Source organism: Pseudochaenichthys georgianus, unplaced genomic scaffold, assembly GCF_902827115.2.
Source record: "Pseudochaenichthys georgianus unplaced genomic scaffold, fPseGeo1.2 scaffold_1159_arrow_ctg1, whole genome shotgun sequence".
Lineage (NCBI taxonomy): Eukaryota > Metazoa > Chordata > Actinopteri > Perciformes > Channichthyidae > Pseudochaenichthys > Pseudochaenichthys georgianus.
The window spans coordinates 6,365-32,500 of NW_027262104.1; the positions used below are offsets into that span (position 1 = coordinate 6,365).

The 26,136-nt window shown below is 42.6% G+C and overlaps 1 protein-coding gene across 1 annotated transcript in view; it reads right to left on the reverse strand.

Moving 5' to 3' along the window:
- Nucleotides 1-221: 221 nt before the first annotated feature.
- LOC117440740 (chloride channel protein 2-like) overlaps nt 222-26,136 on the reverse strand; it is a gene marked incomplete at its 3' end in the record, with an annotated part of 29,963 nt that continues 4,048 nt past the window's right edge. Inside the window, exons 4-10 of the mRNA XM_034076966.2 lie at nt 21,785-21,998; nt 11,054-11,187; nt 8,152-8,342; nt 6,043-6,154; nt 4,125-4,195; nt 2,863-2,937; nt 222-254 (exon numbers count right to left, since the gene is read on the reverse strand). Of these exons, the coding sequence (XP_033932857.1) occupies nt 222-254; nt 2,863-2,937; nt 4,125-4,195; nt 6,043-6,154; nt 8,152-8,342; nt 11,054-11,187; nt 21,785-21,998 (830 nt within the window). The remainder of the gene's footprint in view (nt 255-2,862; nt 2,938-4,124; nt 4,196-6,042; nt 6,155-8,151; nt 8,343-11,053; nt 11,188-21,784; nt 21,999-26,136) is intronic.

Below are 26,136 nucleotides of genomic sequence, written 5' to 3' on the forward strand. Positions count from 1 at the left end.
AGTATAGGGCTAGCGCTGAAGCCCTAAAACGCATTAGCTTGGGTCGTTTCAAACTCAATCGGCCAATCATAATACATAACATTCCCTTTAGTACAACAACAATTGCTGGTCTTTCTGGACTCAATGCAACAGAAACAGTGCAAGTTTCACACGACACAAAGTCAACATCTGGTGTCGTTACACTGGATTGAAACAGAAATATTCGTTAGAAACATGCTCACCACAAAGTAGCTCTTTAAGATCGTTGGTGGCTCCTAGTACAGGGGATGACATCATATTTGATGGGTAACGTTTTTATTTTTTTACAATAATTTGCACATTTAATTTGAGAGAAGCTAGATCACGAATACATTATTGATGCTGATTGACGCACGAAGATCAAATGTGGGATTATGTCCAATTAAGGGTTGGGGGGATTGGCCAATTAATGGCTAAATGCATTTTTTTCCCCGTGTTATTTTCATTCGATTCGTTTAAGGGTCTGCCCCAAAAGAGCGAGTGCATTCTTACATCTAACTCTCTGGGAAAAGGGTACATGTGCACAGTGCTACTCACAAACCAGCGTGAATGTATCTGATATTGCCAATCGATGGGGTGACATTTGGAAAATATACCATTTCGCCCAACACAAATCTCTACGCATGATTGTCTAACGCTCAATTGTGTTAGATGATCGGAAATTGAGAGCAAAATAATGTATATCACAAATACATAATTGATGCTGATTGCAAAAAGATTAAAAAGTGGGAATACGTCTAAATTAGGGTTGGGGAGATTGGACATTAATTATATCGGGCTATTGGCTAAATCCATATTTCCAATGTTTTACCGTAATTTTATTTTTCTAGTGTAAGGGTCAGGGTCAGGCCCCCAAAGAGCAAGCTCTGACTCTCTGAAAAAGGGTTTATTTGGACTAAACCAGAGTTGGGGTTTGTTGGAAAAGTGGACAGATGGTAGGGGGCACAGTGCCACACAAAAACCGGCGTGAATGTATCCGTTATTGCCATTTGTTAGAATGACGTTTGGGAAAATGAAACCTATCGGCCAACACAAATCTCTACGCATGATTGTGAGACGCTGAATAGTGTTATATTTTCAGATATTGAGAGCAACATAATGTATATTACGAATACATAATTGATGCTGATTGCAAAAAGATTAAAAAGTGGGAATACGTCCAAATTAGGGTTGGGCGAATTGGATATTAATTATATCGGGCTATTGGCTAAATCCATATTTCCAAGCTTAACTCTAACTCTCTGAAAAAGGGTTTATTTGGACTAAACCCGAGTTGGGGTTTGTTGGAAAAGTGGACAGATGGTAGTGGGCACAGTGCCACACAAACACCGGCGTGAATGTATCTGCTATTGCAATGTGTTAGGCTAACGTTGGGGAAAATGAAACATATCGGCCAACACAAATAGTTCAATGGTTTTTGATTTTCAGAAATTGATATCTGATAATTTGTCATCCAACGCTCCAGCTGTTTTTGCACAATCATTTTTCTCAATTTATAATCTCGTTCCATTCGTTGGCGTGCACCAATGCACCTTTTTCCAATATCTCCCGGGTATTGTCATGCATCATCATTTCATCTGAGCTGCTGCTGTCGTTCAAGTCGCTAATGAAGAGATATGACGCTCCTCTCTGGATATTTAACGCTGCATGCACAGAGGAACGTGCTCCAAAGCTTCACGTGGAATACAATCGTTTCTTTTTGATCAATTACAACAAACGTGATGGGATTTTTTCTGCATCACTCCAGGAACAAGGCGTGTCCTGCGAGGCCGTCACTGATTGGACGCCCTCGGGTGAAACAGCTGATGATGGACAGCATGCTTGGTTGAACAGCCTCTTCCTTGTTGACCACTTGACCACATCGTTACTTTAAAATGACAGGTATTTGATATTTTCTTCCAGATGCAAAATGCTTTCTTAATGGTATTTTCATGTTGCAGAAACGCTATATTTAATATGACTCTTTGAAACTCTTTAAAACTTTAAAATGACAACATATATCTTTTTAAATATTTTTTTTTGATGTCTTAACACTAGCTTGAAAAACAACTTATCACAGGCCTCTTGATATTGTTTGTTTTAATACGAGTCCAATTAGCATTATGTTGGGCATAACATCTTATGTTCTTTGTTTACATTGTGTTTTATTGAACTCTTAAGTAGGTCAAGCACAACTTTGTGGACTCTGGAAAACCCTTTGAAACTCTGGCTTTACTACATGAAGCTTAACATAATGTAATTCAAAGCACATGTTTGTACACTAATTTCAATTTTGTACGCTTCTTTTATTTATTTTTTATTTATTTATCCAGGAATGTCCCATTGAGATACAAGATCTCTTCTTCCAGGGAGTCCTGAATAGACAATTGTTTTACAAAATGTAGACACTGGCGTTAAAACATTGTCGTCTTTTTATCCTAAGATTAGAAATATCCAAATTAAGGGATTCAAAAAGTTTGGATATAATGGTTTAAAGGACCAACTTAAGAAAGCAAATTGTTGGAATTGTAAATAAGCAGACGTGGCATTTTAGATGTCAAGTGATCTTTGTAACCTCAACTGACCATTAGACCAATGAAAAGACATTAAGATGAATGGATCCTTGTCTTAGCCAATCACAAAGCAGCTAGAGACAGTTAAAGATCAGTGTGTTGGGTTACCGGTTGTACAAGGAGGAGGGTGTTCAACACTTTGTTGACTCGATGGTACAGACGGACGGTTTATCGGCGTTTGGGATTAGCCCCGGAAAATGAAATGAAGGAGGTGATAATTGGTTGATTGGCTGATGAACCTGTTGCCGGGCGGATTCCAGGCTTTTGGGTAGCCCTGATCGGGGGCTCTTACCACTATGGATATCCGGACTCGTTTGGACGGCCTCCTGAGTTCAGGAGACACGGGGCTCTCCACGTTGTTGTTTTTCTTTTTTTTTCAACGACCAGAGATAAGCACACAATGTTAACATAGTGTGACTTAGCAGAAAACACTTTCCACGCCACCATGGCGAAGATTTCACTGCATTAGAGTGGTGCAAGAATGAGCCCTAAAAACCTGGAGATGAGTCAGCATTTTACCACTTACAATTCCCTTGCCTCAAAGTCAACAGCATTAACTTCAAACGTTAGCCGCCTTTAGCTTAGCGGTGGTGAAGTGAAGTCATGTGTCCGTGCTGTAGTTCCTTTATACGCTAACGTTAGCCGCCTTTAGTTAGCGGTGGTGAAGTGAAGTCATGTGACCGTGCTGTAGTTCCTTTATAGCCCAACGTTAGCCGACTTTAGCTTAGCGGTGGTGAAGTGAAGTCATGTGACCGTGCTGTAGTTCCTTTATACGCTAACGTTAGCCGACTTTAGCTTAGCGGTGGTGAAGTGAAGTCATGTGACCGTGCTGTAGTTCCTTTATACGCTAATGTTAGCATTTTACTTCTAGTGATTCCAGTGGTGTTTATATGTGGAGATTATCCTGCCGAACAAAATGTGTAAGTATCATAAACATTTGTTTGGAAAAGTTCTTGTTTTATGCAATCCAGTCGAAAATGTCATTGCTTTTTGTCAAGGAAATGAGTGTGATGCTAATCTCCATGTCGGCCTACACAAATATGCCATCCCTGCACCACTCTGTACTGGGAGGAAAGAAATGGAAACGCTAGGAAGAACACCGTTAGCTTGGCACTACAGGAGTCCTATTTCTATGTTAAAAGACAAAGTAAAAAAGATTTTAAACTGAGGCGGACTGAAATTATGCAGTGTGTGTGTTCTCTGTGTGTGTGTGTGTGTGTGTGTGTGTGTGTGTGTGTGTGTGTGTGTGTGTGTGTGTGTGTGTGTGTGTGTGTGTGTGTGTGTGTGTGTGTGTGTTGTGTTTTTGTGTGGGAGGTACTGTACTGTGGAGCGTGAAGGACTGTATGTGAGAGATAGCATAAGACTGTGTGGGTGTGCAAAATGTGTGAACGACAGGATGTGTGAGGCACTGTGTGTGTGTCTGTGTGTGTGTGTGTGTGTGTGTGTGTGTGTGTGTGTGTGTGTGTGTGTGTGTGTGTGTGTGTGTGTGTGTGTGTGTGTGTGTGTGTGGCTGTGTGTTTGTGTTGGGTGTATTCCAGGACATGGCTCTCTCACCTCCAGGCCTTCTGTGTCGGGACTGGCGCAGAACAGGTCCTTTAAAGCAATACCTGAATTATCATTTGGGCCTAAAAAGAGGAGACAGAGAGAGATATTATTAGTCCAAGCTTTAGATACTTATGAGTACGTTAAGATACATCTGTAAAAAGCATTATAAATACAGCTGCATCATCTGCAAAGAAACTGTCCGAAGGCATCGATGTGCCAAGGATATTAAAACATGTCTTTGACTGGTCTTCACTGAGATTGGATGGAAACCTTGACTACAGATAATGCCATATTCAGCTCTACAGAAGGTTTTCCAGCACGTAGATCAGCATGGGAACTTCTGCTACTTCAAGTTCTTCACCCCGGGTAACAAATCAAATATCAAAAGTTCCACACACTCTCGGTCCAAAACAAAATGAATTATTAAACTTGGAGAAAAAAAAGTGTCAAACCATATCACAGCCTGAAGGAACAGAAACACAGACACTCTATCGAGATCCTTTTTAAAATCTGACTCATCCTCTCCTATGGTTCACACACACACACACACACACACACACACACACACACACACACACACACACACACACACACACACACACACACACACACACACACACACACACACACACACACACACACACACACACACACACACACACACACACACACACACACACACACACACACACACACACACACACACACACACACACACACACACACACACACACACACACACACACACACACACACACACACACACACACACCATTTAATTGTATTTATTATTGTATCGTCTTACTGTTTCTTAATTACACCACACATATATTTATTTGAGACATTTAAAACATCTAGGGTTGAGAAACAGTAATAGGCAAACATTGCTATTCTTCCACATAGAAATAATTAGAGTTTACAGTTTGTATTCTACTGGACGGTATTTAATTTAAAATGTGGTTTATCTGATCTTATGTTTGTTGTACATACTTGTTTATTCCTGCAGCTTATTTGCACCACTATGTCTGTTGCAATATTTGTTTTAATGTTGAATTTATGACATGTTCAATTTTTAGATTGATAAGATTTTCATTCATTGCCAAGCTGTAGCTGTTATGCACATACTGTATGAACAATAAAGCTGTTGAACCAAATGTTTGGAATCTATTCAATATGCTACGTCAGGGCTATTCAATTGGCGGCCCGCGGGACAAATCCGGCCCGGGTGATATTTACTGGCTCTTTGAGAATCATGTTAAAAAGTAATCTACTAAAAGAAAAAAAAATCTACCATACTTTTCGGACTATAAGCCGCGACTTTTTCCCCCATTTTTTTTGTCCAGCTAACGGCCACTAGGGAACCTCCTAGATCTATGGATTTTACAGGTACAATTAACCACCTTTAACACTACGGGCTCTAGGACCGGTCCGCGCCCGCCACCTTTAAGCGGCGGGCTCCAGCAGGAAAAGCTGGAGGCCGGAAAAGAGCGAGACAGGTAGCACGCCAAAGTAAAAGTGGAACCGAGAGACAGAACGAGAGCAAGACAGACGGACAATTTAGCTGCTGCAGCTCATATGCAGGTGCGCGTTACAGTCCGAAAAGTACGGTAATCTAAAAGCCATCTTTTTCCCGGCCACTTGCCTTGGATCATTTTTATCAACCGGGCCCCATTCCAAACTAATTGAATAGCCCTGCGTTACGTCATCAATACGTCCCAACATGTTTACTTTGCATTATCAAAGAGACAGAAAGAGAGAATGAGTTTAAGGACGGAAAAGCCATTAAAGACACTCCCTATGGATCTATCACATCCAAGTTCTTTGCTTTTTGATTGCCTCTTCCGTCTAGTGTGTGTGTGTGTGTGTGTGTGTGTGTGTGTGTGTGTGTGTGTGTGTGTGTGTGTGTGTGTGTGTGTGTGTTTCTTACTGGTGGGGATCTCAGTGGGACGCTCCACCACAGAGGGTCTCTTCAGCGCAGGTTTGAGGGGTTTTTGAGGGACTGTACGAGTAGGACTGAAGGAGGACTCCTCAGTGGAGATCTGCACACAAACAAAACACACACACACACACACACATCAGAAAACAACACTCAAACACAAACACCCTATTACTGCTAAAGAGCTCTTTCTGTAGAATAAATAGGTCTTTTATTTCCACAGAGATGAGATTGTGGCTAATTTGAAGCAGAAACAGTTGAAAAAACCATGACTCATGACTTTCCATGCTGGCATGTCCATGACCTAAAACATATTGTAATGTGAGTTTTGAAGCGCTGGTTATAACCCGCAGATCAAATGCCTCTCTGAAGATAGTTAGAAATATATTCAGCTGTATTTCTGCGGCCATTTAAAAATTCATTAATGTTCCTCCCATACTGGGCTGATAATGTATTTTACTTTAATATTCAACATGAGCTAGTTGGAGTTTCTGTTATACACTTCCCATGTATTCAGTTTGCCTTGTATACTATGAGTTTTAAATAAAGGAACAAAATGTGAGTAACGTTGGTGAGTCAGGCTTTATCGTTAACATGCAGACAATGATTCTAGCTTTAAGGAAGGCGGGTTATCATAAACGCATTATACACTGCTGCCTATGTTGCTTCTGTCTCACACACACTAATGACTCTTTTGCTATAAAGGAACTACAGCACGGTCACATGACTTCATGTCACCACCGCTAAGCTAAAGGTGGCTAATGCTGGGCTATAAAGGAACTACAGCACGGTCACTTGACTTCACGTCACCACCGCTAAGCTAAAGTCGGCTAACGTTAGCGTATAAAGGAACTACAGCACGATCACATGACTTCACTTCACCACCGCTAAGCTAAAGGAGGCTAATGTTGGGCTATAAAGGAACTACAGCACGGTCACATGACTTCACGTCACCACCGCTAAGCTAAAGGTGGCTAATACTGGGCTATAAAGGAACTACAGCACGGTCACATGACTTCACGTCACCACCGCTAAGCTAAAGGTGGCTAATGTTGGGCTATAAAGGAACTACAGCACGGTCACATGACTTCACCACCGCTAAGCTAAAGGTGGCTAATGTTGGGCTATAAAGGAACTACAGCACGGTCACATGACTTCACGTCACCACCGCTAAGCTAAAGGTGGCTAATGTTGGGCTATAAAGGAACTACAGCACGGTCACATGACTTCACGTCACCACCGCTAAGCTAAAGGAGGCTAATGTTGGGCTATAGAGGAACTACAGCACGGTCACATGACTTCACGTCACCACCGCTAAGCTAAAGGAGGCTAATGCTGGGCTATAAAGGAACTGCAGCACGGTCACATGACTTCACGTCACCACCGCTAAGCTAAAGGTGGCTAATGCTGGGCTATAAAGGAACTACAGTACGGTCACATGACTTCACGTCACCACCGCTAAGCTAAAGGTGGCTAATGTTGGGCTATAAAGGAACTACAGCACGGTCACATGACTTCATGTCACCACCGCTAAGCTAAAGGTGGCTAATGTTGGGCTATAAAGGAACTACAGCACGGTCACATGACTTCATGTCACCACCGCTAAGCTAAAGGTGGCTAATGTTGGGCTATAAAGGAACTACAGCACGGTCACATGACTTCACGTCACCACCGCTAAGCTAAAGGCGGCTAATGTTGGGCTATAAAGGAACTAAAGCACGGTCACATGACTTCACGTCACCACCGCTAAGCTAAAGGAGGCTAATGTTGGGCTATAGAGGAACTACAGCACGGTCACATGACTTCACGTCACCACCGCTAAGCTAAAGGAGGCTAATGTTGGGCATGACGACATTTAGTCGTCTAATTTAGACACTTGTTAGCATCCTCCGTTTTTAAATTCACCAATGGGGCATTTACTGACATATTTTATGTTGTAGTACAACACTTTAAAATCTCTTCAGCTTGTTTTAACCACAACTCTTATTTCGGCTTCTAACCCTAACCCAACTTGAACCAGAAGTGATACATGCCGACTCATTCCTGCACATCTCCATCAGTCTAAAGCGTCTCTGGATCCCTCTCTCTGTGACCTCTGACCTGGAAGCGGACCTCCTGGCTGGCGCGGTGCGTGCAGTCCTCGCTGCCCAGGTTGGAAACCACGGACAGACGTTTCTTCTCCTCCATGGCTCGTTCCCGGATGAACTCGAGACGTCTCGATCGCCCGAGCTGCATCGAGAGCAGAGCCTGAAGCTGAGCGCGCTCGATGGAGCCCAGCAGGATCATGGACTCTGGAGAGGAGACGAGAGGAAAAGCACAATACTTTATTAAACCCCCGGGGGAAATTTGGTTTTCAGACGGATGCTCCATTTTAGAATGACAACAAATATTAAATTAAAGATTTGTATTTTAAACATCAGAAGTTAAAGTAAAAAATATGCAATAAGAAGATATAAGAAAATAAAATGAAACATTAGAACAAATATTTCACATTATAAACCCTAATAACTATTGGTTATTGCTTATAACAATACATACATGGTGCATTCGTACTAATAAAGATATTAATCACGAAAAACTGATAATTGCTTTTTTTTTAATGCATTGTGAACTCGACCTGTGCTTTTTATATTAGTCTTGCATTTCTAATGTTTACTGATTGTGCTGTACTGTTCCCCGTCTTCTCCACCTGTTCGATGTACAGTGTGATACAGTAATTAAACTAACTTTTAATAGTATTTTTAAGTGGTTTTTTTGCGGTGAGGTGAAGAAAAGGGGAGTAGGAAGGAAGTAGAGGAGGAAGGAAAATGTATCGAGCAGTTTTGTGGAAGAACGCTAATAGAAAAAGAGGAAAGGGGATATGAGAAGGAAGAAGGAAATGGTGAAGGAAAGCTCAGCTGAGTTACATAATAAGGATGTGGTGAATGTGTGTGTGTGCCTGTGTGTGTGTGTGTGTGTGTGTGTGTGTGTGTGTGTGTGTGTGTGTGTGTGTGTGTGTGTGTGTGTGTGTGGCCTAGTATTACTATACAGGAAATGCATGTAAGTCAACGTAATGTCCCCTGAAGTGATGTATACATGGTGTGTGTGTGTGTGTGTGTGTGTGTGTGTGTGTGTGTGTGTGTGTGTGTGTGTGTGTGTGTGTGTGTGTGTGTGTGTGTGTGTGTGTGTGTGTGTGTGTGTGTGTGTGTGTGTGTGTGTGCTGTCTTGCTTGAGTTAATTGCTGTAGTGAACGTACGTGCTGATTGTGTGTTCGGTTAAATGCCGCAGCTAATTGTTCCGGCGAGATTGCATAATTAAGACGGGGTTGGAATACTAAACTCTCACTTCAGTGAGGTGGCGTCAGAAAGATGTTCCCGGGGAAGTCTGTCAATCAATCAACCGACCAATCACGTACTCTCACGAGCCACCAAGGTCGCTGGGTTTGTTTTTTGTGCACAATAAAATGCTCAGTCCAACGTGATGGAAACCAGAGATGGATATTAATAATACATTGGATTCTTTTATAGCGCTTTTCCGAATGCTCAAAGATGCTTGATGCTAAGATATGACCAGGACACACCTGTTTTGTTATACACTGCGGTACAATATGTACATTTATATTGATCCATTTGTGGACTAAAAACTCCTGAAGTAATGAGATATTTTCCCTCGTCACTGTTTTAACGTGGTGTGAGGAGCAGCGAGACTTGTGTGGGTCTCCTATTGTTGTGAAATTGAAAATATTTATGACCCAGATAGTGTACGTGCCATACGTCTCACCGACTGACTTCACCAGGGCGAGGGTCTTCAGGCGTCCAAGTTAATAAACTTATAGTAACGCTTCTTTGCACTGGCTTATAATACAAGTTGAACATAACATTTGAATATGTTTTATTTGTTCCCTGTTAAGGCAACTGAGGTTGTTTTAAATGTGCTATATAAATAAATAAAGATCGACTTCTTTGGGTCTTTGCTGCAAATCAGCTCACAATTAACGCCATGTTTGGAGTTTTTTATTCATGTCTAAATGTGTGCATATGTATAAATGTGTCTGTTGATTGTGGATATATATAGGTGTATACATATTTTTATTAGGGCCGGGACTTTAACGCGTTAATTAAGATTAATTAATTACACAAAAATTAACACACTTTAATCGCACTTATTTTTGCACAGCGGAACGTTTCTCACTGGATGAGTTTCAGGCGTACCGATTATACTGGAGCACCAACTAACGTTCATGACTTCAGCATGGGACTTCAAACAACAACAAACCACGGTGAACAATAGTCAAGCATGAACGAACAAGCTGATGAGACGCTTTGGTCGGCCCCGTGGATGGGACATTTTGTTTTAAAAAACGGACGGATGGAAGCGTCGACAAGAGCACGGCATATCACCGCAGCACATCAAGCCTAAAGTATCACCTAAATGCAAAGCATGTAGCAGCTAGCATGTAGCAGCTAGCATGTAGCAGCTAGCATGTAGCAGCTAGCATGTAGCAGCTAGCGTGGACGTTAGCCCGACTCCGAGTGCAAGGAACCACACCCTGACCCAACCCACACTCAGCCAGACGACTGGTTTCAGGGCCAGGATGAGTCAGTCCACGTCTGAGAGGATAACCAGCTCCCTGACTCACTGGACTGCACTCGACTGTCGACCACCTGGAGTCAAGTCCATGTGGAAACTGCTTCTCACTGTTCTCAGGTCAGATATGTATATTTGATTAAAAATGCGATTAATTTCGATTAATTAATTACAAAGCCTCTAATTAATTAGATTAATTTTTTTAATCGAGTCCCGGCTCTAATTTTTATATATCTTTGTTATAGTATTCAGGATTGTGGGAAACGGTATTTCGATCTCTCTGACTGTACACAAACTGAAAGATTGACAATAAAGTTGACTGACTTTTGATCTTTTGCCTCGTCACTTGTTGCATGTGTTTTAACGTGGGTTTGAGGAGCAGCGAGAGTTGTTTGATGTGTGGTTAAATAAAAAATATATGTGTGGCATGTCTCACCGATGGACTCCACCAGGGCGAGGGTCTTCAGGTGTCCCGTCAGCAGGACGTTGTGCAGGTCTCTGTAGCAGCAGTTCAGCGTGATGTACCGGACGTCCCGTATCATGATGTCCTCCACTCGAATATTATACTTCCTGAGAGGAAGAAAAGAGAGGAGGATCATGAGAGGAATTTATGAAGTGGTTATCGTGATAAAGGATAGAGGAGAGGTGAGAAAAACGAGATATGGTCTAAACGTATACACTACTTGCTTAAACGTAGACATTGACACTTTTTCTGAGTAATTATCATGCCTTTAAAGTCAATCAATTACAATTTCTGCTTGTTTTACGGGTGAAGTGCGATAGATTTATACGTTTTCAGTTGTTCCCACTGCAATAAAGAAGCTTTATTCACACAAACTACACTTACAAAATACAACATAACAAAAAAAAAGCACAAAATAATTGTTACGCTTTGGAACAAATAAATAGTTGCAATAATGTGATACAAACAATTCTGCCTATTGGAGGGAAGGATACTATTTCATACAGTATTGAAAAATATACTCAATTATTGTAGGTGTGACTTGTCATCCAAACATTATTTAATTCAGATTATTTCACTATATCTGAAATAAATATTGCTCTAGTCCAGTGGTTCCCAACCTGGGGGGGCGCCAAAGATCGCAGGGGGGGCGCCAAAGATCGCAGGGGGGGGCGCCAGGCCTCAGATGATTTGAGGCCAAATATCATATTTAGATTTTTTTTTTTACATATAATTGTAACGCAATACATGATTGGCACTAAAAGCCTTATCTCTACATTACAATAAAATATAAAAAAGAATTGATTCATTCATTTGAATAAAAATTGAAGTTAGTATTAAAGGCATAAAAAGACAGACATTTATAATTCTTTCTATAGAAATGTTTCTTCGGCCCGTAAAGTGTCCAAACCGGGCTTTTCTGGATAAGCGCATTTTGAAACCGTAGTCATTGTCCATGCCGGTTCCAGTTGGATTATTTGTGAGTTGCTCCGATCAGATCGGTCTCCTCCATTTTTTAGATTATTTACGACTTTTGAATCCACATAAACGAATCGGCAAAATCCGGCTTACTTTGAGCGTGTGTTTTTAGGGCTGTCAGTCGATTAAAATAGTTAATCGCAAATTAATCGCACATTTTTGATCTGTTCTAAATGTACCTTAGAGGAATATTTTTCAAGTTTGTAATACTCTTATCAACATATGAGTGGACAAATATGCTTTATGCTAATGTTTATTATCATTTGAACAATGACAAATATTCTCATGAATATTAAACACAACAACCTCTGAACATTACAAATATTCGCCTCAATTCAACCTGGAACCTCTGATACGATAATACAATACAAATGGTGTGTGTGTGTGTGTGTGTGTGTGTGTGTGTGTGTGTGTGTGTGTGTGTGTGTGTGTGTGTGTGTGTGTGTGTGTGTGTGTGTGTGTGTGTGTGTGTGTATTGGATCGTTGGAGCTATGTGCAACTCAAGGCATATGCTCGAACGGGAGCTGCCTGGACGCTGCAATCATGTTGTGTACTCTCCGTGCTGAGTGTGCTCACTTCTCCTACAATGTCCCGCTGTCTGCTTCCTGCATCAAGTCAAGTGCTCGGCGCAGTTGTGGCGAAATGTCGCTCCTCTGTTTCCATTTAAACAGCTCCTTATATCCGTTAGTGCAGCTAGCTAGCACCAGATGCTAACAACAACAATGCACGTAAGGTCTCTCTCTCGCTCGGGACACACACACACACACACACACACACACACACACACACACACACACACACACACACACACACACACACACACACACACACACACACACACACACACACACACACACACACACACACACACACACACACACACACACACACACACACACCCCACCCCCCCCCCCCCGGTCCTCCCGATGGCCAGTCGGTGCCTGCCGGTGAGCGTGGAAGTGTGGTCTGCCGCAAGCGGGCGGCAGGAGCGGGGCTGTCAGCATCAGCTTGTAGATGGTGTTTTAAACAGTTTCATCCCTTTGAGAATTGTTTCCACTTCCGCGCCGTCCTTTAGTTTCTTCATTCGGCGGGAATCCAAATGAATTAATCCTGAGTCCAATAACCATCAAAGTCACTCCAATAGCGCTCCTTAATTACGCTTTCATCCTCTTTAACAAAATACTTCACATTCATCCAGTTTGTGACAGCAGCTGTAGCTTTTGGAGACTTTGAAACTTTAATTACCGCTGTTGTGTGTGTGTGGGGGGGGGGGGGCAACTTCCAACAGGAGTCATTTGGGGGGGGGCCCTTGGGAAATTGGGTTGGGAACCCCTGCTCTAGTCCATAATGCAATTTCAATAACAAATGTCCAATAATTGTGCAGCACCATATCGTGTTTTCACTTGTTCCTTATGCTGCTCTGATACAAGTTGCATTTCCCTCTAGTGGTACAATTAAGATAAACTGAAGAGTTTTCATAACACAATTTGTTCTACACTAATCTATGAGCACTCTCCCTCAAAGCCAACACACATCCTTCCTTTATCTGACCGCTCAATAACACCCTGCTCCCGTACAGTGGAGAGAAGTGTGTGTGTGGAGAGAAGTGTGTGTGTGACATCGTGTGAGCAGATCCAGCCTCAGCAGAATCAAACTCTCTCTTCCTGTCCGCGCCGGCCAAAAGCTGCGAACACTCAGCAGCCGATTCATGTTTCCGTGTTTCTGCTGCCAAGCCTCGCGGCCGTGCCAGGGCTCGGGCTGCGGCCAGGACTCTGCTGCTTGTTGTGGTGACAACTCAATACTCTGACCTCTCTCAGAACACAGAGTTAATTTGATGACCATCCGCCCGGGTCTGCACTTTAAAACTACAAGACTGGAACATTGGTCTGAGTACAGCAGCAGGAAATGACACCAATAGTGCAATAGTGCAGGAATGAGGCGTAACCCAAAGATTACTCAGCATTTTACCACTTCCTGTTCCCTCATCTCGAAGTCAATGCTTTTTTGAATGTGTTTTTGGGCTGAGGAGTTTTAAACGTTTTGTCCTAGAATATACAATACGTCAGTAAATACCCCACTGGTGGATTTAAAAACAAGTGTTTGACGTGAAGTCATGTGACCGTGCTGTAGTTCCTTTATAGCCCAACATTAGCCTCCTTTAGCTTAGCGGTGGTGACGTGAAGTCCTGTGACCGTGCTGTAGTTCCTTTATAGCCCAACGTTAGCCGCCTTTAGCTTAGCGGTGGTGTCGTGAAGTCATGTGACCGTGCTGTAGTTCCTTTATAGCCCAACATTAGCCTCCTTTAGCTTAGCGGTGGTGACGTGAAGTCATGTGACCGTGCTGTAGTTCCTTTATAGCCCAACATTAGCCTCCTTTAGCTTAGCGGTGGTGACGTGAAGTCATGTGACCGTGCTGTAGTTCCTTTATAGCCTGCAGTTAGTTTCTGGAGATTGCATTATCGCTTCAAAATCATAAAAAAACTATAAGATGTCTTTTTTGTAAACAAATCGCAAAATAAAATACATAACTTCTCAGTCATCAAAATACATTTTCCTCCATGACTAATCTACTGTTATCACTGAAATCAACTACATTAAATGAATGGGATAACGCTTAAATCACTGCTATAGGGTTCGATAGAAAGATCAGAAAAATATACATAAAAAGGACCTTTTAAAAAACACATCCCTCTTAAAGAAATCTCCTTTCTGATCCATTTTAATTTGCTGAGGATCGGTTTAATGTGTGAACTGACCACAGCCGCTGCCAGCACTGATTTCCCTCAGGACATCAAAAGGCAGTTGATGAAATCTGATTGGTTTCGTCTTAATTGAACCTTCCCTCCTGCAACGCTCGGCAATACATCTGATCAGTTGGAGGTATCTCGCTTTAAGCCTCAAGCTTATAGATTTTGAGCCAAGATAAACAGACTAATAGGGTTATAAATCCTGGCTTACAGATCATCCATATTGTCCAGAGTGGAGTGGAGAGGCTAAGGGCATTGATGTGTATTAATGTGTATTAATGTGTGTGTGTGTGTGTGTGTGTGTGTGTGTGTGTGTGTGTGTGTGTGTGTGTGTGTGTGTGTGTGTGTGTGTGTGTGTGTGTGTGTGTGTGTGTGTGTGTGTGTGTGTGTGTGTGTGTGTGTAGGGGGAAGTATAGAAGCCACTAAAAGCTTGAAATGATCCGTAGGAATATGTGAAATACGATCGTCTCCTGTGGCTTTTGCTCAAACAAACAGAGACAACAATTCAACAAACAAAAATTGGCTGTTATGAAATGCTAGGAAAACAAATGGCACAGAGCGACTGATGTTATGCACTTATATCATACCTCCTGAGAGGAGAAAGAGGACGATAGAACAAATACATATGAGCAGGAACATGAGGGGAATATATAATGTGGTTATGGAGATAAGGGAAAGAGGTCTACGTTAAGAAAAAGAAGAACAAATATGGATCCATTAAAGAATTCAAATAACATATGGGCGAAAGAGTGGGTGTTTGTGTGTGTGTGTGTGTGTGTGTGTGTGTGTGTGTGTGTGTGTGTGTGTGTGTGTGTGTGTGTGTGTGTGTGTGTGTGTGTGTGTGTGTGTGTGTGTGTGTGTGTGTGTGCGTGCGTGTGACACAGACAGTGGCAGAACTTCAGTGTTAGTATTATTAGATCTCAGTGCTGCGTTTGACACTGTTGACCACAGCATATTACTCAACCGACTGGAAAACTGGGTGGGACTTTCGGAAACAGTTCTAAATTGGTTTGAATCCTACTTAAAGGACAGAAACAACTTTGTTTCTATAGGTACATACACATCGGAGTTGACAAATATGACATGTGGGGTTCCTCAAGGCTCCATCTTGGGGCCTCTTCTCTTTAACGTCTACATGCTACCACTGGCTCAGATAATGAAGAACAACAAAATAAGTTACCATAGCTATGCAGATGACACACAAATGTACGTAACAATTTCACCAGGAGACTATGCTCCAATTCAAACACTGAGTAAGTGCATTGAACACATCAATGACTGGATGTGTCAGAACTTTCTCCAATTAAACAAAGATAAAACTGAGGTAATGGTTTTTGGAGCCAAGGCAGAACGTTTAAAAGTTAGCGCTGAGCTTCAGTCTGCAATGTTCAAAACAACAGATAAAGCCAGAAATCTAGGTGTAGTCATGGACTCTGAGCTGAGTTTCAACAGTCACATTAAAACAGTTACTAAATCAGCCTACTATCACCTAAAGAACATATCTAGGATTAAAGACTAATGTCACAGCAGGATCTGGAAAAACTTGTCCATGCTTTTATCTTCAGCAGACTCGACTACTGCAAAGGTGTCTTCACAGGTCTCACTAAAACATCTATGAGGAAGCTGCAGCTGATTCAGAACGCCGCTGCTCGAGTCCTCACTGACACTAAGAAAGTGGATCACTTCACTCCTGTTCTGAAGTCTTTACACTGGCTTCCTGTGTGTCAAAGAATAGATTTCAAAATACTGCTGCTGGTTTATAAAGCACTGAATGGTTTAGGCCCAAAATACATTTCTGTGTGTGTGTGTGTGTGTGTGAATGTATGTTGAAAGCTTGGGGACTGATTTACCAAATTGGCTAAAGTTCAAAATTGATTTTAAATGCACACATTTTAACTTTTTTCGGGAGGTTTCTGGATGAAAATGATCGAAAGATAATATATAAGATTATTTTGTTGGGTTAAATATTTATTTTTAAGCCCCATCAAGGAGTGAGCTGAATCTAAGGTTTCTGGTTCTGTAGATCCAGTTATTTTAAAATATTAAAAGGATCCTATTACCTGAGTGTGTCTATTATTAATTATTTAAGATCATTCTTATCGTTTTTTTTTGTCAGCTGGTTTTCTCATTTATCTGATCTCAAATCTCTAACTGGCTGTTATGAAACGCTAAGAAACACCATGTGGCAGATAGCGAAACACACAACACACACAGACGGATGTTATGTAATTGTTCCCACACTTGAAATGCCACTCAAACACTGAAGGGGAGAAGACAAGAGGCGGGTGTGAGAAAGGTTTCATATAGAGCTGCACAATTAATCAAAATGTTATCGAAAGTGCAATCATGGACACGTGCAATATCTAACTGACAGTATTTGGTAAAGACAGGAGACGCAGAAAAGCCACAGACTTAATAGAAACATTTGTGTTTGGTACAGGTTCTCAGATTTGATCGTGATGTTCATAACGTTTCAAAACGATCATCCAGGTCGTCCTTTAGCGATCTATCAGTTTTGTTTTTTGACATTTCTAGAGGTAATTCAAAAGGAAAACTTCACTCGAGGAGATACGTGCCTTTAATGGCAGTCCAACACAAATGGGAGAGGACCCGACGTCATAAATAAGTGAGTAAAGCTACCAAAGAAGAAGAGAACAAAGGTTGTAGCTCCATATTAGCTTCACATTAAACAATATATATAATGAATAAATAAACCTAAACACAAAGGCAGTTAAAGGAATATATAATGGGGCTAAAATATTTGATTTGTTTTCAAACAAGAGATTTAAAGAAAGGCTCAAAAATAATATCAAAACTGCAATATCAGTCAAAATAATCGCAATCTTTTTCCAAATCGGGAAGCTCTAATATCATATGTGCTGTTCTGGTTCTGACTAAAAGAAGAAGCAGGAGATATTCTGTACATGTGATCTGTGTGTGTGTGTGTGTGTGTGTGTGTGTGTGTGTGTGTGTGTGTGTCATATCTGCAAAAGCTCTACATAAATAAAAGATAAGAAAAGCCAATTCCCTCCATGTCCGTGTGGGTGTGTGTGAGAAAATGTAAATGCCACCGTATGTGTGTATCGCACGGCAGGTGTTACACAAGTGTTCCTGTGTGTGTGTGTGTGTGTGTGTGTGTGTGGACACTTGCGTGGGTGTGAGATGGATCATTTCCAGTTTGAGTGAAAAACACATTCAGCTTGGACAGGGCAAGGCTGTCATCCCCCCGCGCCTCAGCTCTTGTATGCGGCAGTTACATCACACACACACACACACACACACACACACACACACACACACACACACACACACACACACACACACACACACACACACACACACACACACACACACACACACACACACACACACACACACACACACACCACACACACACACACACACACACACACACACACACACACACACACACACACACACACACACACACACACACACACACACACACACACACACACACACACACACACACACACACACACACACACACACACACACACACACACAGTGATGGAGGTGCAAAAGAGGTAAAGAAGTGAATGAAGTATGGAACTTTGCTGCACAATGCCTCAGGTTCATAGTGTGTGTGTTATTAAATATACATGATTCAACAAGATTGCATTGTGTGTGTGTGTGTGTGTGTGTGTGTGTGTGTGTGTGTGTGTGTCTGTGCAGACAGACCATGTACACACACACACACACACACACACACACACACAGAGGATATGCCTGCCAGGTTCTCATCATCTTTACGCCTTGCCAACTTTTAAACATTTCATTATGTCGAGATAACTTTTTTGATGATAGATGATCATGTCATGATTTATTTGTCACACACACACACACACACACACACACACACACACACACACACACACACACACACACACACACCACACACACACCACACACACACACACACACACACACACACACACACACACACACACACACACACACACACACACACACACACACACACACACCACACACACACACACACACACACACACACACACACACACACACACACACACACACGGAGCTGCAACTGATGACCAGATGGAGGATCAAACACGTTTGTTCCTCATTACTCACCAGTTGTAAACGATGCGTCGAGCTATTGTCTCCACCTAATGATTTGCCAACATCCCAATAATCGTCTGAGAACAATCACATTTGAAGCCTCGGCAGCGAGCTCGGAGGACAAGGAGCAGCTGGTAATCCCAGTCAGTGTTGTGTTCATAAATATTAATGGAAGCAATCACAAAACAATGTGACCGTGAATCCTTTGTCTGGAAACCTCGAGCGCGTTAAAGAAATCTCTCGCCGTGTTTTTCTTCAATCTCATTTCTACAGTATTTGCAGATTCCATTGAACAATAATGACTTTAAACGTTTAACAGTCACGATATTAATATTGAGCGTTGTTCTGTTTTTGTGATACTTGCCGCTGTAACAACATATCACATGTGTTGTTATGTGAGACAACATTCATCTGTTTGCATCTTGCAAATTATCTATCTATATATATATATATATATATATATATATATATTATTTGTTGTTTTTCTTTTCACTATATCTGTAAAGCGTCTTTGAGCACCTGTAAAAGCGCTAACAAAATAAATCTATTATTATTATATCATATTCCATGTACTTGTATATCGACTCTTCTTGCACTATTTCTATTTTATTTGTATTCACTTGCACATTTTAAAAATGTCTTGCACTATTTTATTTGTTTTATGTCCTATATATATTCATGCTGCTCTGTTGGAGGGACTGAAGATGTTCATTGCCATATCTACACCGTAGCTGCTGACATGACAATAAAGCTTTGAATCTTGAATCTTGAGATGAGTGCGGGCACGTTTCACTGCACTTACTAAATTAACTGGCTGTTTATCCTCAATTCAATTTACTCTGTTCATTTCCCATCCCATAATGACCCATTTTATGACTTGGTTAATCTCCAATAGTCAAGTATTCGCAACATCAATATTAAACATTGCTTTGTTTGTGCGATACTTGCTGCTGAAACGACGTAATGGCGTCTTTTCCCATACTGTATTCAGAGAAACACTTTCTCCACCCGGCCAGTGGAGAAAAAACAAACTAACGACATTTATTAACCAACTCAGAGATCAAAGACACTTGTTCATGCTTCGTAACAGAACATAGTTGATATCTAATATGGCATTGTGATAATCCAAACAGGATTACATGGATTACAACCGTACGTAAATGTGCAAAGAGTAAAGAGAAAGCAAACATATGAACAGGTGACATGTGCCCTAGTGTTGCACGGTGTACCGATACTTGAAAGGTACTGCGATACCCTGCCGTTAAAAACGTTACGATTCCTCCGTGTCATTAGTATCGGTACTTTAAGAATGACGGGGGAAAGTACTTTGGTGAGAAAGCTCCGTTTTAATAAGAGCCGTGTGTGTTCAGCGCTCTGCTTCCACTCCCTGCACTGCAGCCGTGCCTGCAGTCTCTCCCTCTCAAGCACGCTCTAAGTCCCTCCCCTTTCTCAAGCATGCTCTAAGTCCCTCCCCTCTCTCGTGCACGCTCTAAGTCCCTCCCCTCTCCAGCACGCTCTAAGTCCCTCCCCTCTCTCGTGCACGCTCTAAGTCCCTCCCCTTTCTCAAGCACCCTCTAAGTCCCTCCCCTTTCTCAAGCATGCTCTAAGTCCCTCCCCTCTCTCGTGCACGCTCTAAGTCCCTCCCCTCTCCAGCACGCTCTAAGTCCCTCCCCTCTCCAGCACGCTCTAAGTCCCGCCCCTCTCAAGCACGCTCTAAGTCCCTCCCCTCTCCAGCACGCTCTAAGTCCCTCCCCTCTCCAGCACGCTCTAAGTCCCTCCCCTCTCCAGCACGCTCTAAGTCCCTCCCCTCTCAAGCACGCTCTAAGTCCCGCCCCTCTCAAGCATGCTCTAAGTCCCTCGCCTCTCAAGCACGCTCTAAGTCCCTCCCCTCTCAAGCACGCTCTAAGTCCCTCCCCTCTCGTGCACGCTCTAAGTCCCTCCCCTCTCAAGCACGCTCTAAGTCCCTCCCCTCTCTAGCACGCTCTAAGTCCCTCCCCTTTCTCAAGCACGCTCCAAGTCCCTCCCCTCTCTAGTACGCGCTAAGTCCCTCCCCTTTCTCAAGCACGCTCTAAGTCCCTCCCCTCTCTCAAGCACGCTCTAAGTCCCTCCCCTTTCTCAAGCACGCTCTAAGTCCCGCCCCTCTCTCGTGCACGCGCTAGCTGCCAGAGCATGTGAGAAAGCGAGAAGCATGGCTGCAAGTGGGAGTGTTATGCCGCTGCGCCTCGGCTTGTTGACAAAAAAAGACGCCAGAAGCGAAAAACAAAAAAGTAGTTTACAGATGATGCTTAATTGTATTTCATACAAATTATTGTCATTTATTTAATGTATTGTTCTCATTGTTTAAACGTTGGTGTTCTGGTTATGGCGTGAAATAGAGCACAATAATTGTTAAATAAAGACTGTTGCCCTTTTTTTGAGAAAAGTATCGAAAAATAATCGGAATCGCAATTCTTGACTTGGTATCGAAACCAAAATGTTGGTATCGTGACAACACTGATGTGCCCTATGGGTAGCATTGCAAGATGTTCTGTTGCTAACAATATCATGCTAACTAGTTAAAAGTTAGTATGTGTGTATGTGGATGACATGAGTAATGTTCTGTCCTGCATCTTTCCAGCTCACCTCTTAGCATGTTATGTTTTGAATGTTTAATCTATCTTTGTACCAAGTTAAGCTAAATCAGCTGTAGATTCATCCTCAATTCAATTTTCTCGGTTAATTCCACATCCTATAACGACCTATTTCAATGTATTTCTTAAGAGTCAAGTATTCGCAATATTCATATTAATCATTGCTTTGCCGCTGAAACAACGTATCATTTGTATCATTCGTGTGAGAAGTGAATGTGTGCGGGCGTGTTTCGCTGTACGTACTCGTGGTGGCCCCAGCCCAGCTCGGGGAGGTAGGGCAGCTTCTTGATCCGGATGATGGAGTCGTAGAGCGACGGCTGCAGCGATTGGGCCACGGCGTTGGCCAGGATCACGGCGATCATCACGGGCAGGATGTGAGAGATCTGGCCCGTCAGCTCGAACACGATGACGGCCGTCGACACCGTGTGGGTCACCGCGCCCGACAAGGCCGCCGCACCTTTGGGTGGAGAGAGAAACACACAGAGGAGAGGAGACATTGTTTGGATCAGTGGTTTTCAAGGTGGGGTCTGGCGATGGTTTCAGGGGCATCATCCATCACGATGAAAACGGTTTCAAATGACCAAGAAGCTGCATTCCTATATATCTTTCCAGCAATGTAACATGTATTTGCACTAAAAGGCAACACCTTACACTGATGCCTTTCCTGCCAACACTTTATCTTAATTAATCCTGCCAAAAAACACGCTTTCAAATGTTTGCATTTCATTATATTTTCGTGCGTTTTCTGTGGCAGGTCATCTCTCCAGTTAGTGGGGAAATACATATAGACTGTCAGAGAGAATCCAACACACCTGGGGCCTATACTACGAAGCCGGTTCAACCTAACCTGGATATGTTTGAGTTAGCCGGTTGGCCTAATCCAAAACATACGCGCTCTCGCTAAACTGTCCTACGACGCTGGTTATCAAGTGGATCGCTCAAGCCAGCCGTGTCCTATCTAGTTAGGTGCGCGTTCACATGAAAGGGGTGGTATCTGGAGCATTCGACCAATCACAAACATGGAGAAGCTACTGACAGCGCAGCGTCATACTTCCTGTCAAAGTCAACTATAATATTAGACACATGAAGAAGTTAAATTAAATATCCATGACTTAAACACTTTATCAGGATCAAAGCCTCAGAGCTGCACCTGCAAGGTGAACACAGCTGGAACAGAACACGTGTTTGAATGCGTACATTAACAGGTTTATGATATCACTGCCCGTCTAAAACACGATCTGACTTTAATTACATTTGTCTCGAGTGTTTCGTCAACTTATGTGTTGCTTAAAATAATACTTCTGCATCCAGTCTGTGACGCTGTGAGTGTTGCACGGCCAGATACGGCTCAGCTGACTCAGATCAGGAGATATGATACATTATGAAGTGATATGCCGCGGACTGTACTTAATGTACTCTGATCCGGGTACTGGTGTTGTGGCCGATATTTAAGTAAGCTTTCTTACGCTAATGTTATAATAGTCAGATTGCTCTGAAGATGGAGGTGATATTCTATTAATGTTCACGTTCACACAGTCGGTGATTTCTGCCGGCCGTCTTTCCTGCGACGGCAGCTTTTCTGTATTTCCTTTCTCCTGTAATATGACTTGATCGCTTTAAACTCCGCACACTGAGCTCTGATTGGTCAGCAGGCGGTGCTTTCACTGAGTTGAGCTCTTAGCCTGCAACCTAACCTGGTCCCGACCAGGTTAGCTGCTTAGCATCAGTTACCATGGAGATCTAGCTGCTAAAAAGAGAACCAGCTTCGGATGACCGGAAAGCCGGAGTTTTCCCTGAATTTAGCCGCTAAGCGAAAATCCTGCTTCGCAGTATACCCCCCTGCTGTCCTAAAACTGTGTAAAAACACACAAATAAATAAACAATGATACATGTGAGGCTGTGGCTCAGTGGAGAGTATGCGTGTAACTGTAAGGGCAACTTCTGCAGCAATGGAGAGTCAGGACTCAGAGAGACACGAGGAGAGTTGGAGCTTTGATGTCAAACACTGGTAGTTTATTATAAGTCAACGGCCGGAGAATTCACATCACAAGTAATGTCACTATAAGTAATCACTGGTAATGTCAACAATAGCTGAGACTTCCCATTCGTTAAGACAGATAACAGACTTAGGGTTTGTCGTAAATGTCAACAGGCAGACAGGTTAAATATCTTAGGAGTATATTCTTACTTAGGATTAAGACAGAAATATTCCCTTACAGTAACCAATTCCATTTAACTTTAAATTCCCTGTGAGTAGGTCACACGTTGTCTCCCGCTTGTCGCTATATTATTAATTTGGCTGCTGCAGGCGGAGAGTCCTGAGCTGGCTGTGTGTCAGCCCCGCCCCTCACAGCGCACCTAGCTAACATGCTGGTCACATCCTCGTGTAAACGGCAATTTATCGAGCTCAGAAAAGTTATCGAGTCCATTTTTATTTATCGTACGAGAAGTCAATTTATCGATTACCGCGACAGGCCTAAATATGAGTTTCTGTTTTATCATAAGCATGGATGGTCATTCGGTTGATCTGCTGCCAGCACAGACGAGTACACAATATCAATATGACTCTACTTCTGTTCAATACGATCATATACAGCAGGGGGGTCAAACTCAATTTCATCGCGGGCCACATCAGCATTATGGTTGCACTCAAAGGGCCGGTTGTAAGACTATATAAAAATGCATATATGAATATTTAATATATAAAATAATGTATTATATTACATTATTGCCTCTGCATCGGATTATTATCGGATAGGGTAATAACTTCATAATTAACTACGCCTGAAAGCAGAAGTCTAGGGCAAATAATTGCAAGTCTCTTCAGTGAGAATGTCACAAAATGATTTAAAAAGAAAAGTCAAAATAAAAAAGTGACATTTTGAAAGAAAAGTTACATTTAAAAAAAAAAAAAGTCAAATTCTGAGATGCATTGTGGGACATGTAGTTTATTGGCAACGTGTTTCTGTAAAGTAGCATGTAACCGCATAATAAACATATCATATTTTTTGCAAGCTCTTGTGGGGCCACATGAAATGAAGTCGCGGGCCGGATTTGGCCCCCGGGCCTTGAGTTTGACACCCCTGATATACAGCATTAGAGAGCAAGCCCATTCAACCGTAACGCTTTCAAAATAACTAACATTTTCATCCATTTTCCGGCTCTCTCATCCCAACTAACCAGATTTCCTTTCCCCACAATCGTATTCGTCCATATGGCAACCATCGACTTATTCAAAGCAAACCTACATTTTTTCACCCCCCCGAATAAAGTGTTGTGAAAAAAGAGCACTTTGAAAAGGCAGCATGAGGTAAATGGTGCCTTCGCTGCTCAACAGAGAAGATGAACGAGTGCAATCTGATGAAGGAGATGAGAAACACGATACAGTAGAGAATGAAACGGCATTAACGCGGAGAGCAGCGAGAGGAGAGCAGATGGCGGGTGTGAGACGCGCTCACTGTTCTTGTGTGTAACATCATTAGGCCCGGACGCGCCCCTCCTCTCAGGAATGCTTCTGCCAATCCTAACGTTTCGCCCTTAAAGCGAGAGCGTGAGAGATGGTCTGAGTCACCAGCTACTGTGCTACAACAGATAAACAACAACAACAACGAAACAGAGGCACGATGAGCACGGCAGGTCGCACAGCGGAGGACGCACAACAACAACAACAACTCCGGGGTGTTTCTCAATCTCGAGGAAGGATGCTCCAGAGCCACTATTTCAAGCACACTACGTCATCGAGGGCCGCCGAAGGACTGTTCCAATGTCCAGCATGCTTGGAATTCTACCGAGCCCGGCGTACTTCGTTTGGAGACATTTCGAGGCTGCACATGTGTAGACTTCGCGTCCTTAAATTCCCCACAATGCTTTGCACACGGACCAATTTCCCCAAATCTGTGGTGGAAAAAGTGGATATATCTGAGACCTGTGATGTATTCATGAAAACAGTTTAATAGGGGACCTGTACGTGAGTGTAGTTCCTGATAGACAGCTAGCGTCGGCAGGACCTCAAATATATTGCATTTTTTTCATTTTAACACATTCCCATCTCGAACTGTCAGCCCTGTAACTCAGATCCGTCCAAATAAACCAGTCGTTTACCCGTAGTTTTGCTGACAAACAAACCATGACCGACACATCCCTTCCCTGAAGGAGGTGGTAGAAACAGGATAATGTTGAGTAGAGAAATAGGAAATACCTAAACAAGTAAATTCACTAAAACCGAGCCAGAAGTTGGAGAAGACATTCGATTCTATGCCACGCTCTATTCCATGGATCCAGGGCCGATAACAACTCCACTTTCTCTCCCTTAGTTTTAAATTCACAAGATGCTTTTTCAACTTCTGAACTTGTAAGTAGACCCTGAGCGCCCGGGCTGTGGACGTGTCGGATGGCGTCTGAAATGTTTAGCAGGCATATCTCAAGCTTCTGCGGGACTTAATTTGATTCTGTCTCGAGTGTTCGAGTCTGATCATATCCTGTGCCTCCTTCCATCAGAGTCTGGTTAGAGTCTCAACCTGGAGCAAATGTTTATCTTGATATATTTTCTTTGAACGGTGTCGAGAGAAGTCTATTTACTCAAGCCAGTGATGCCT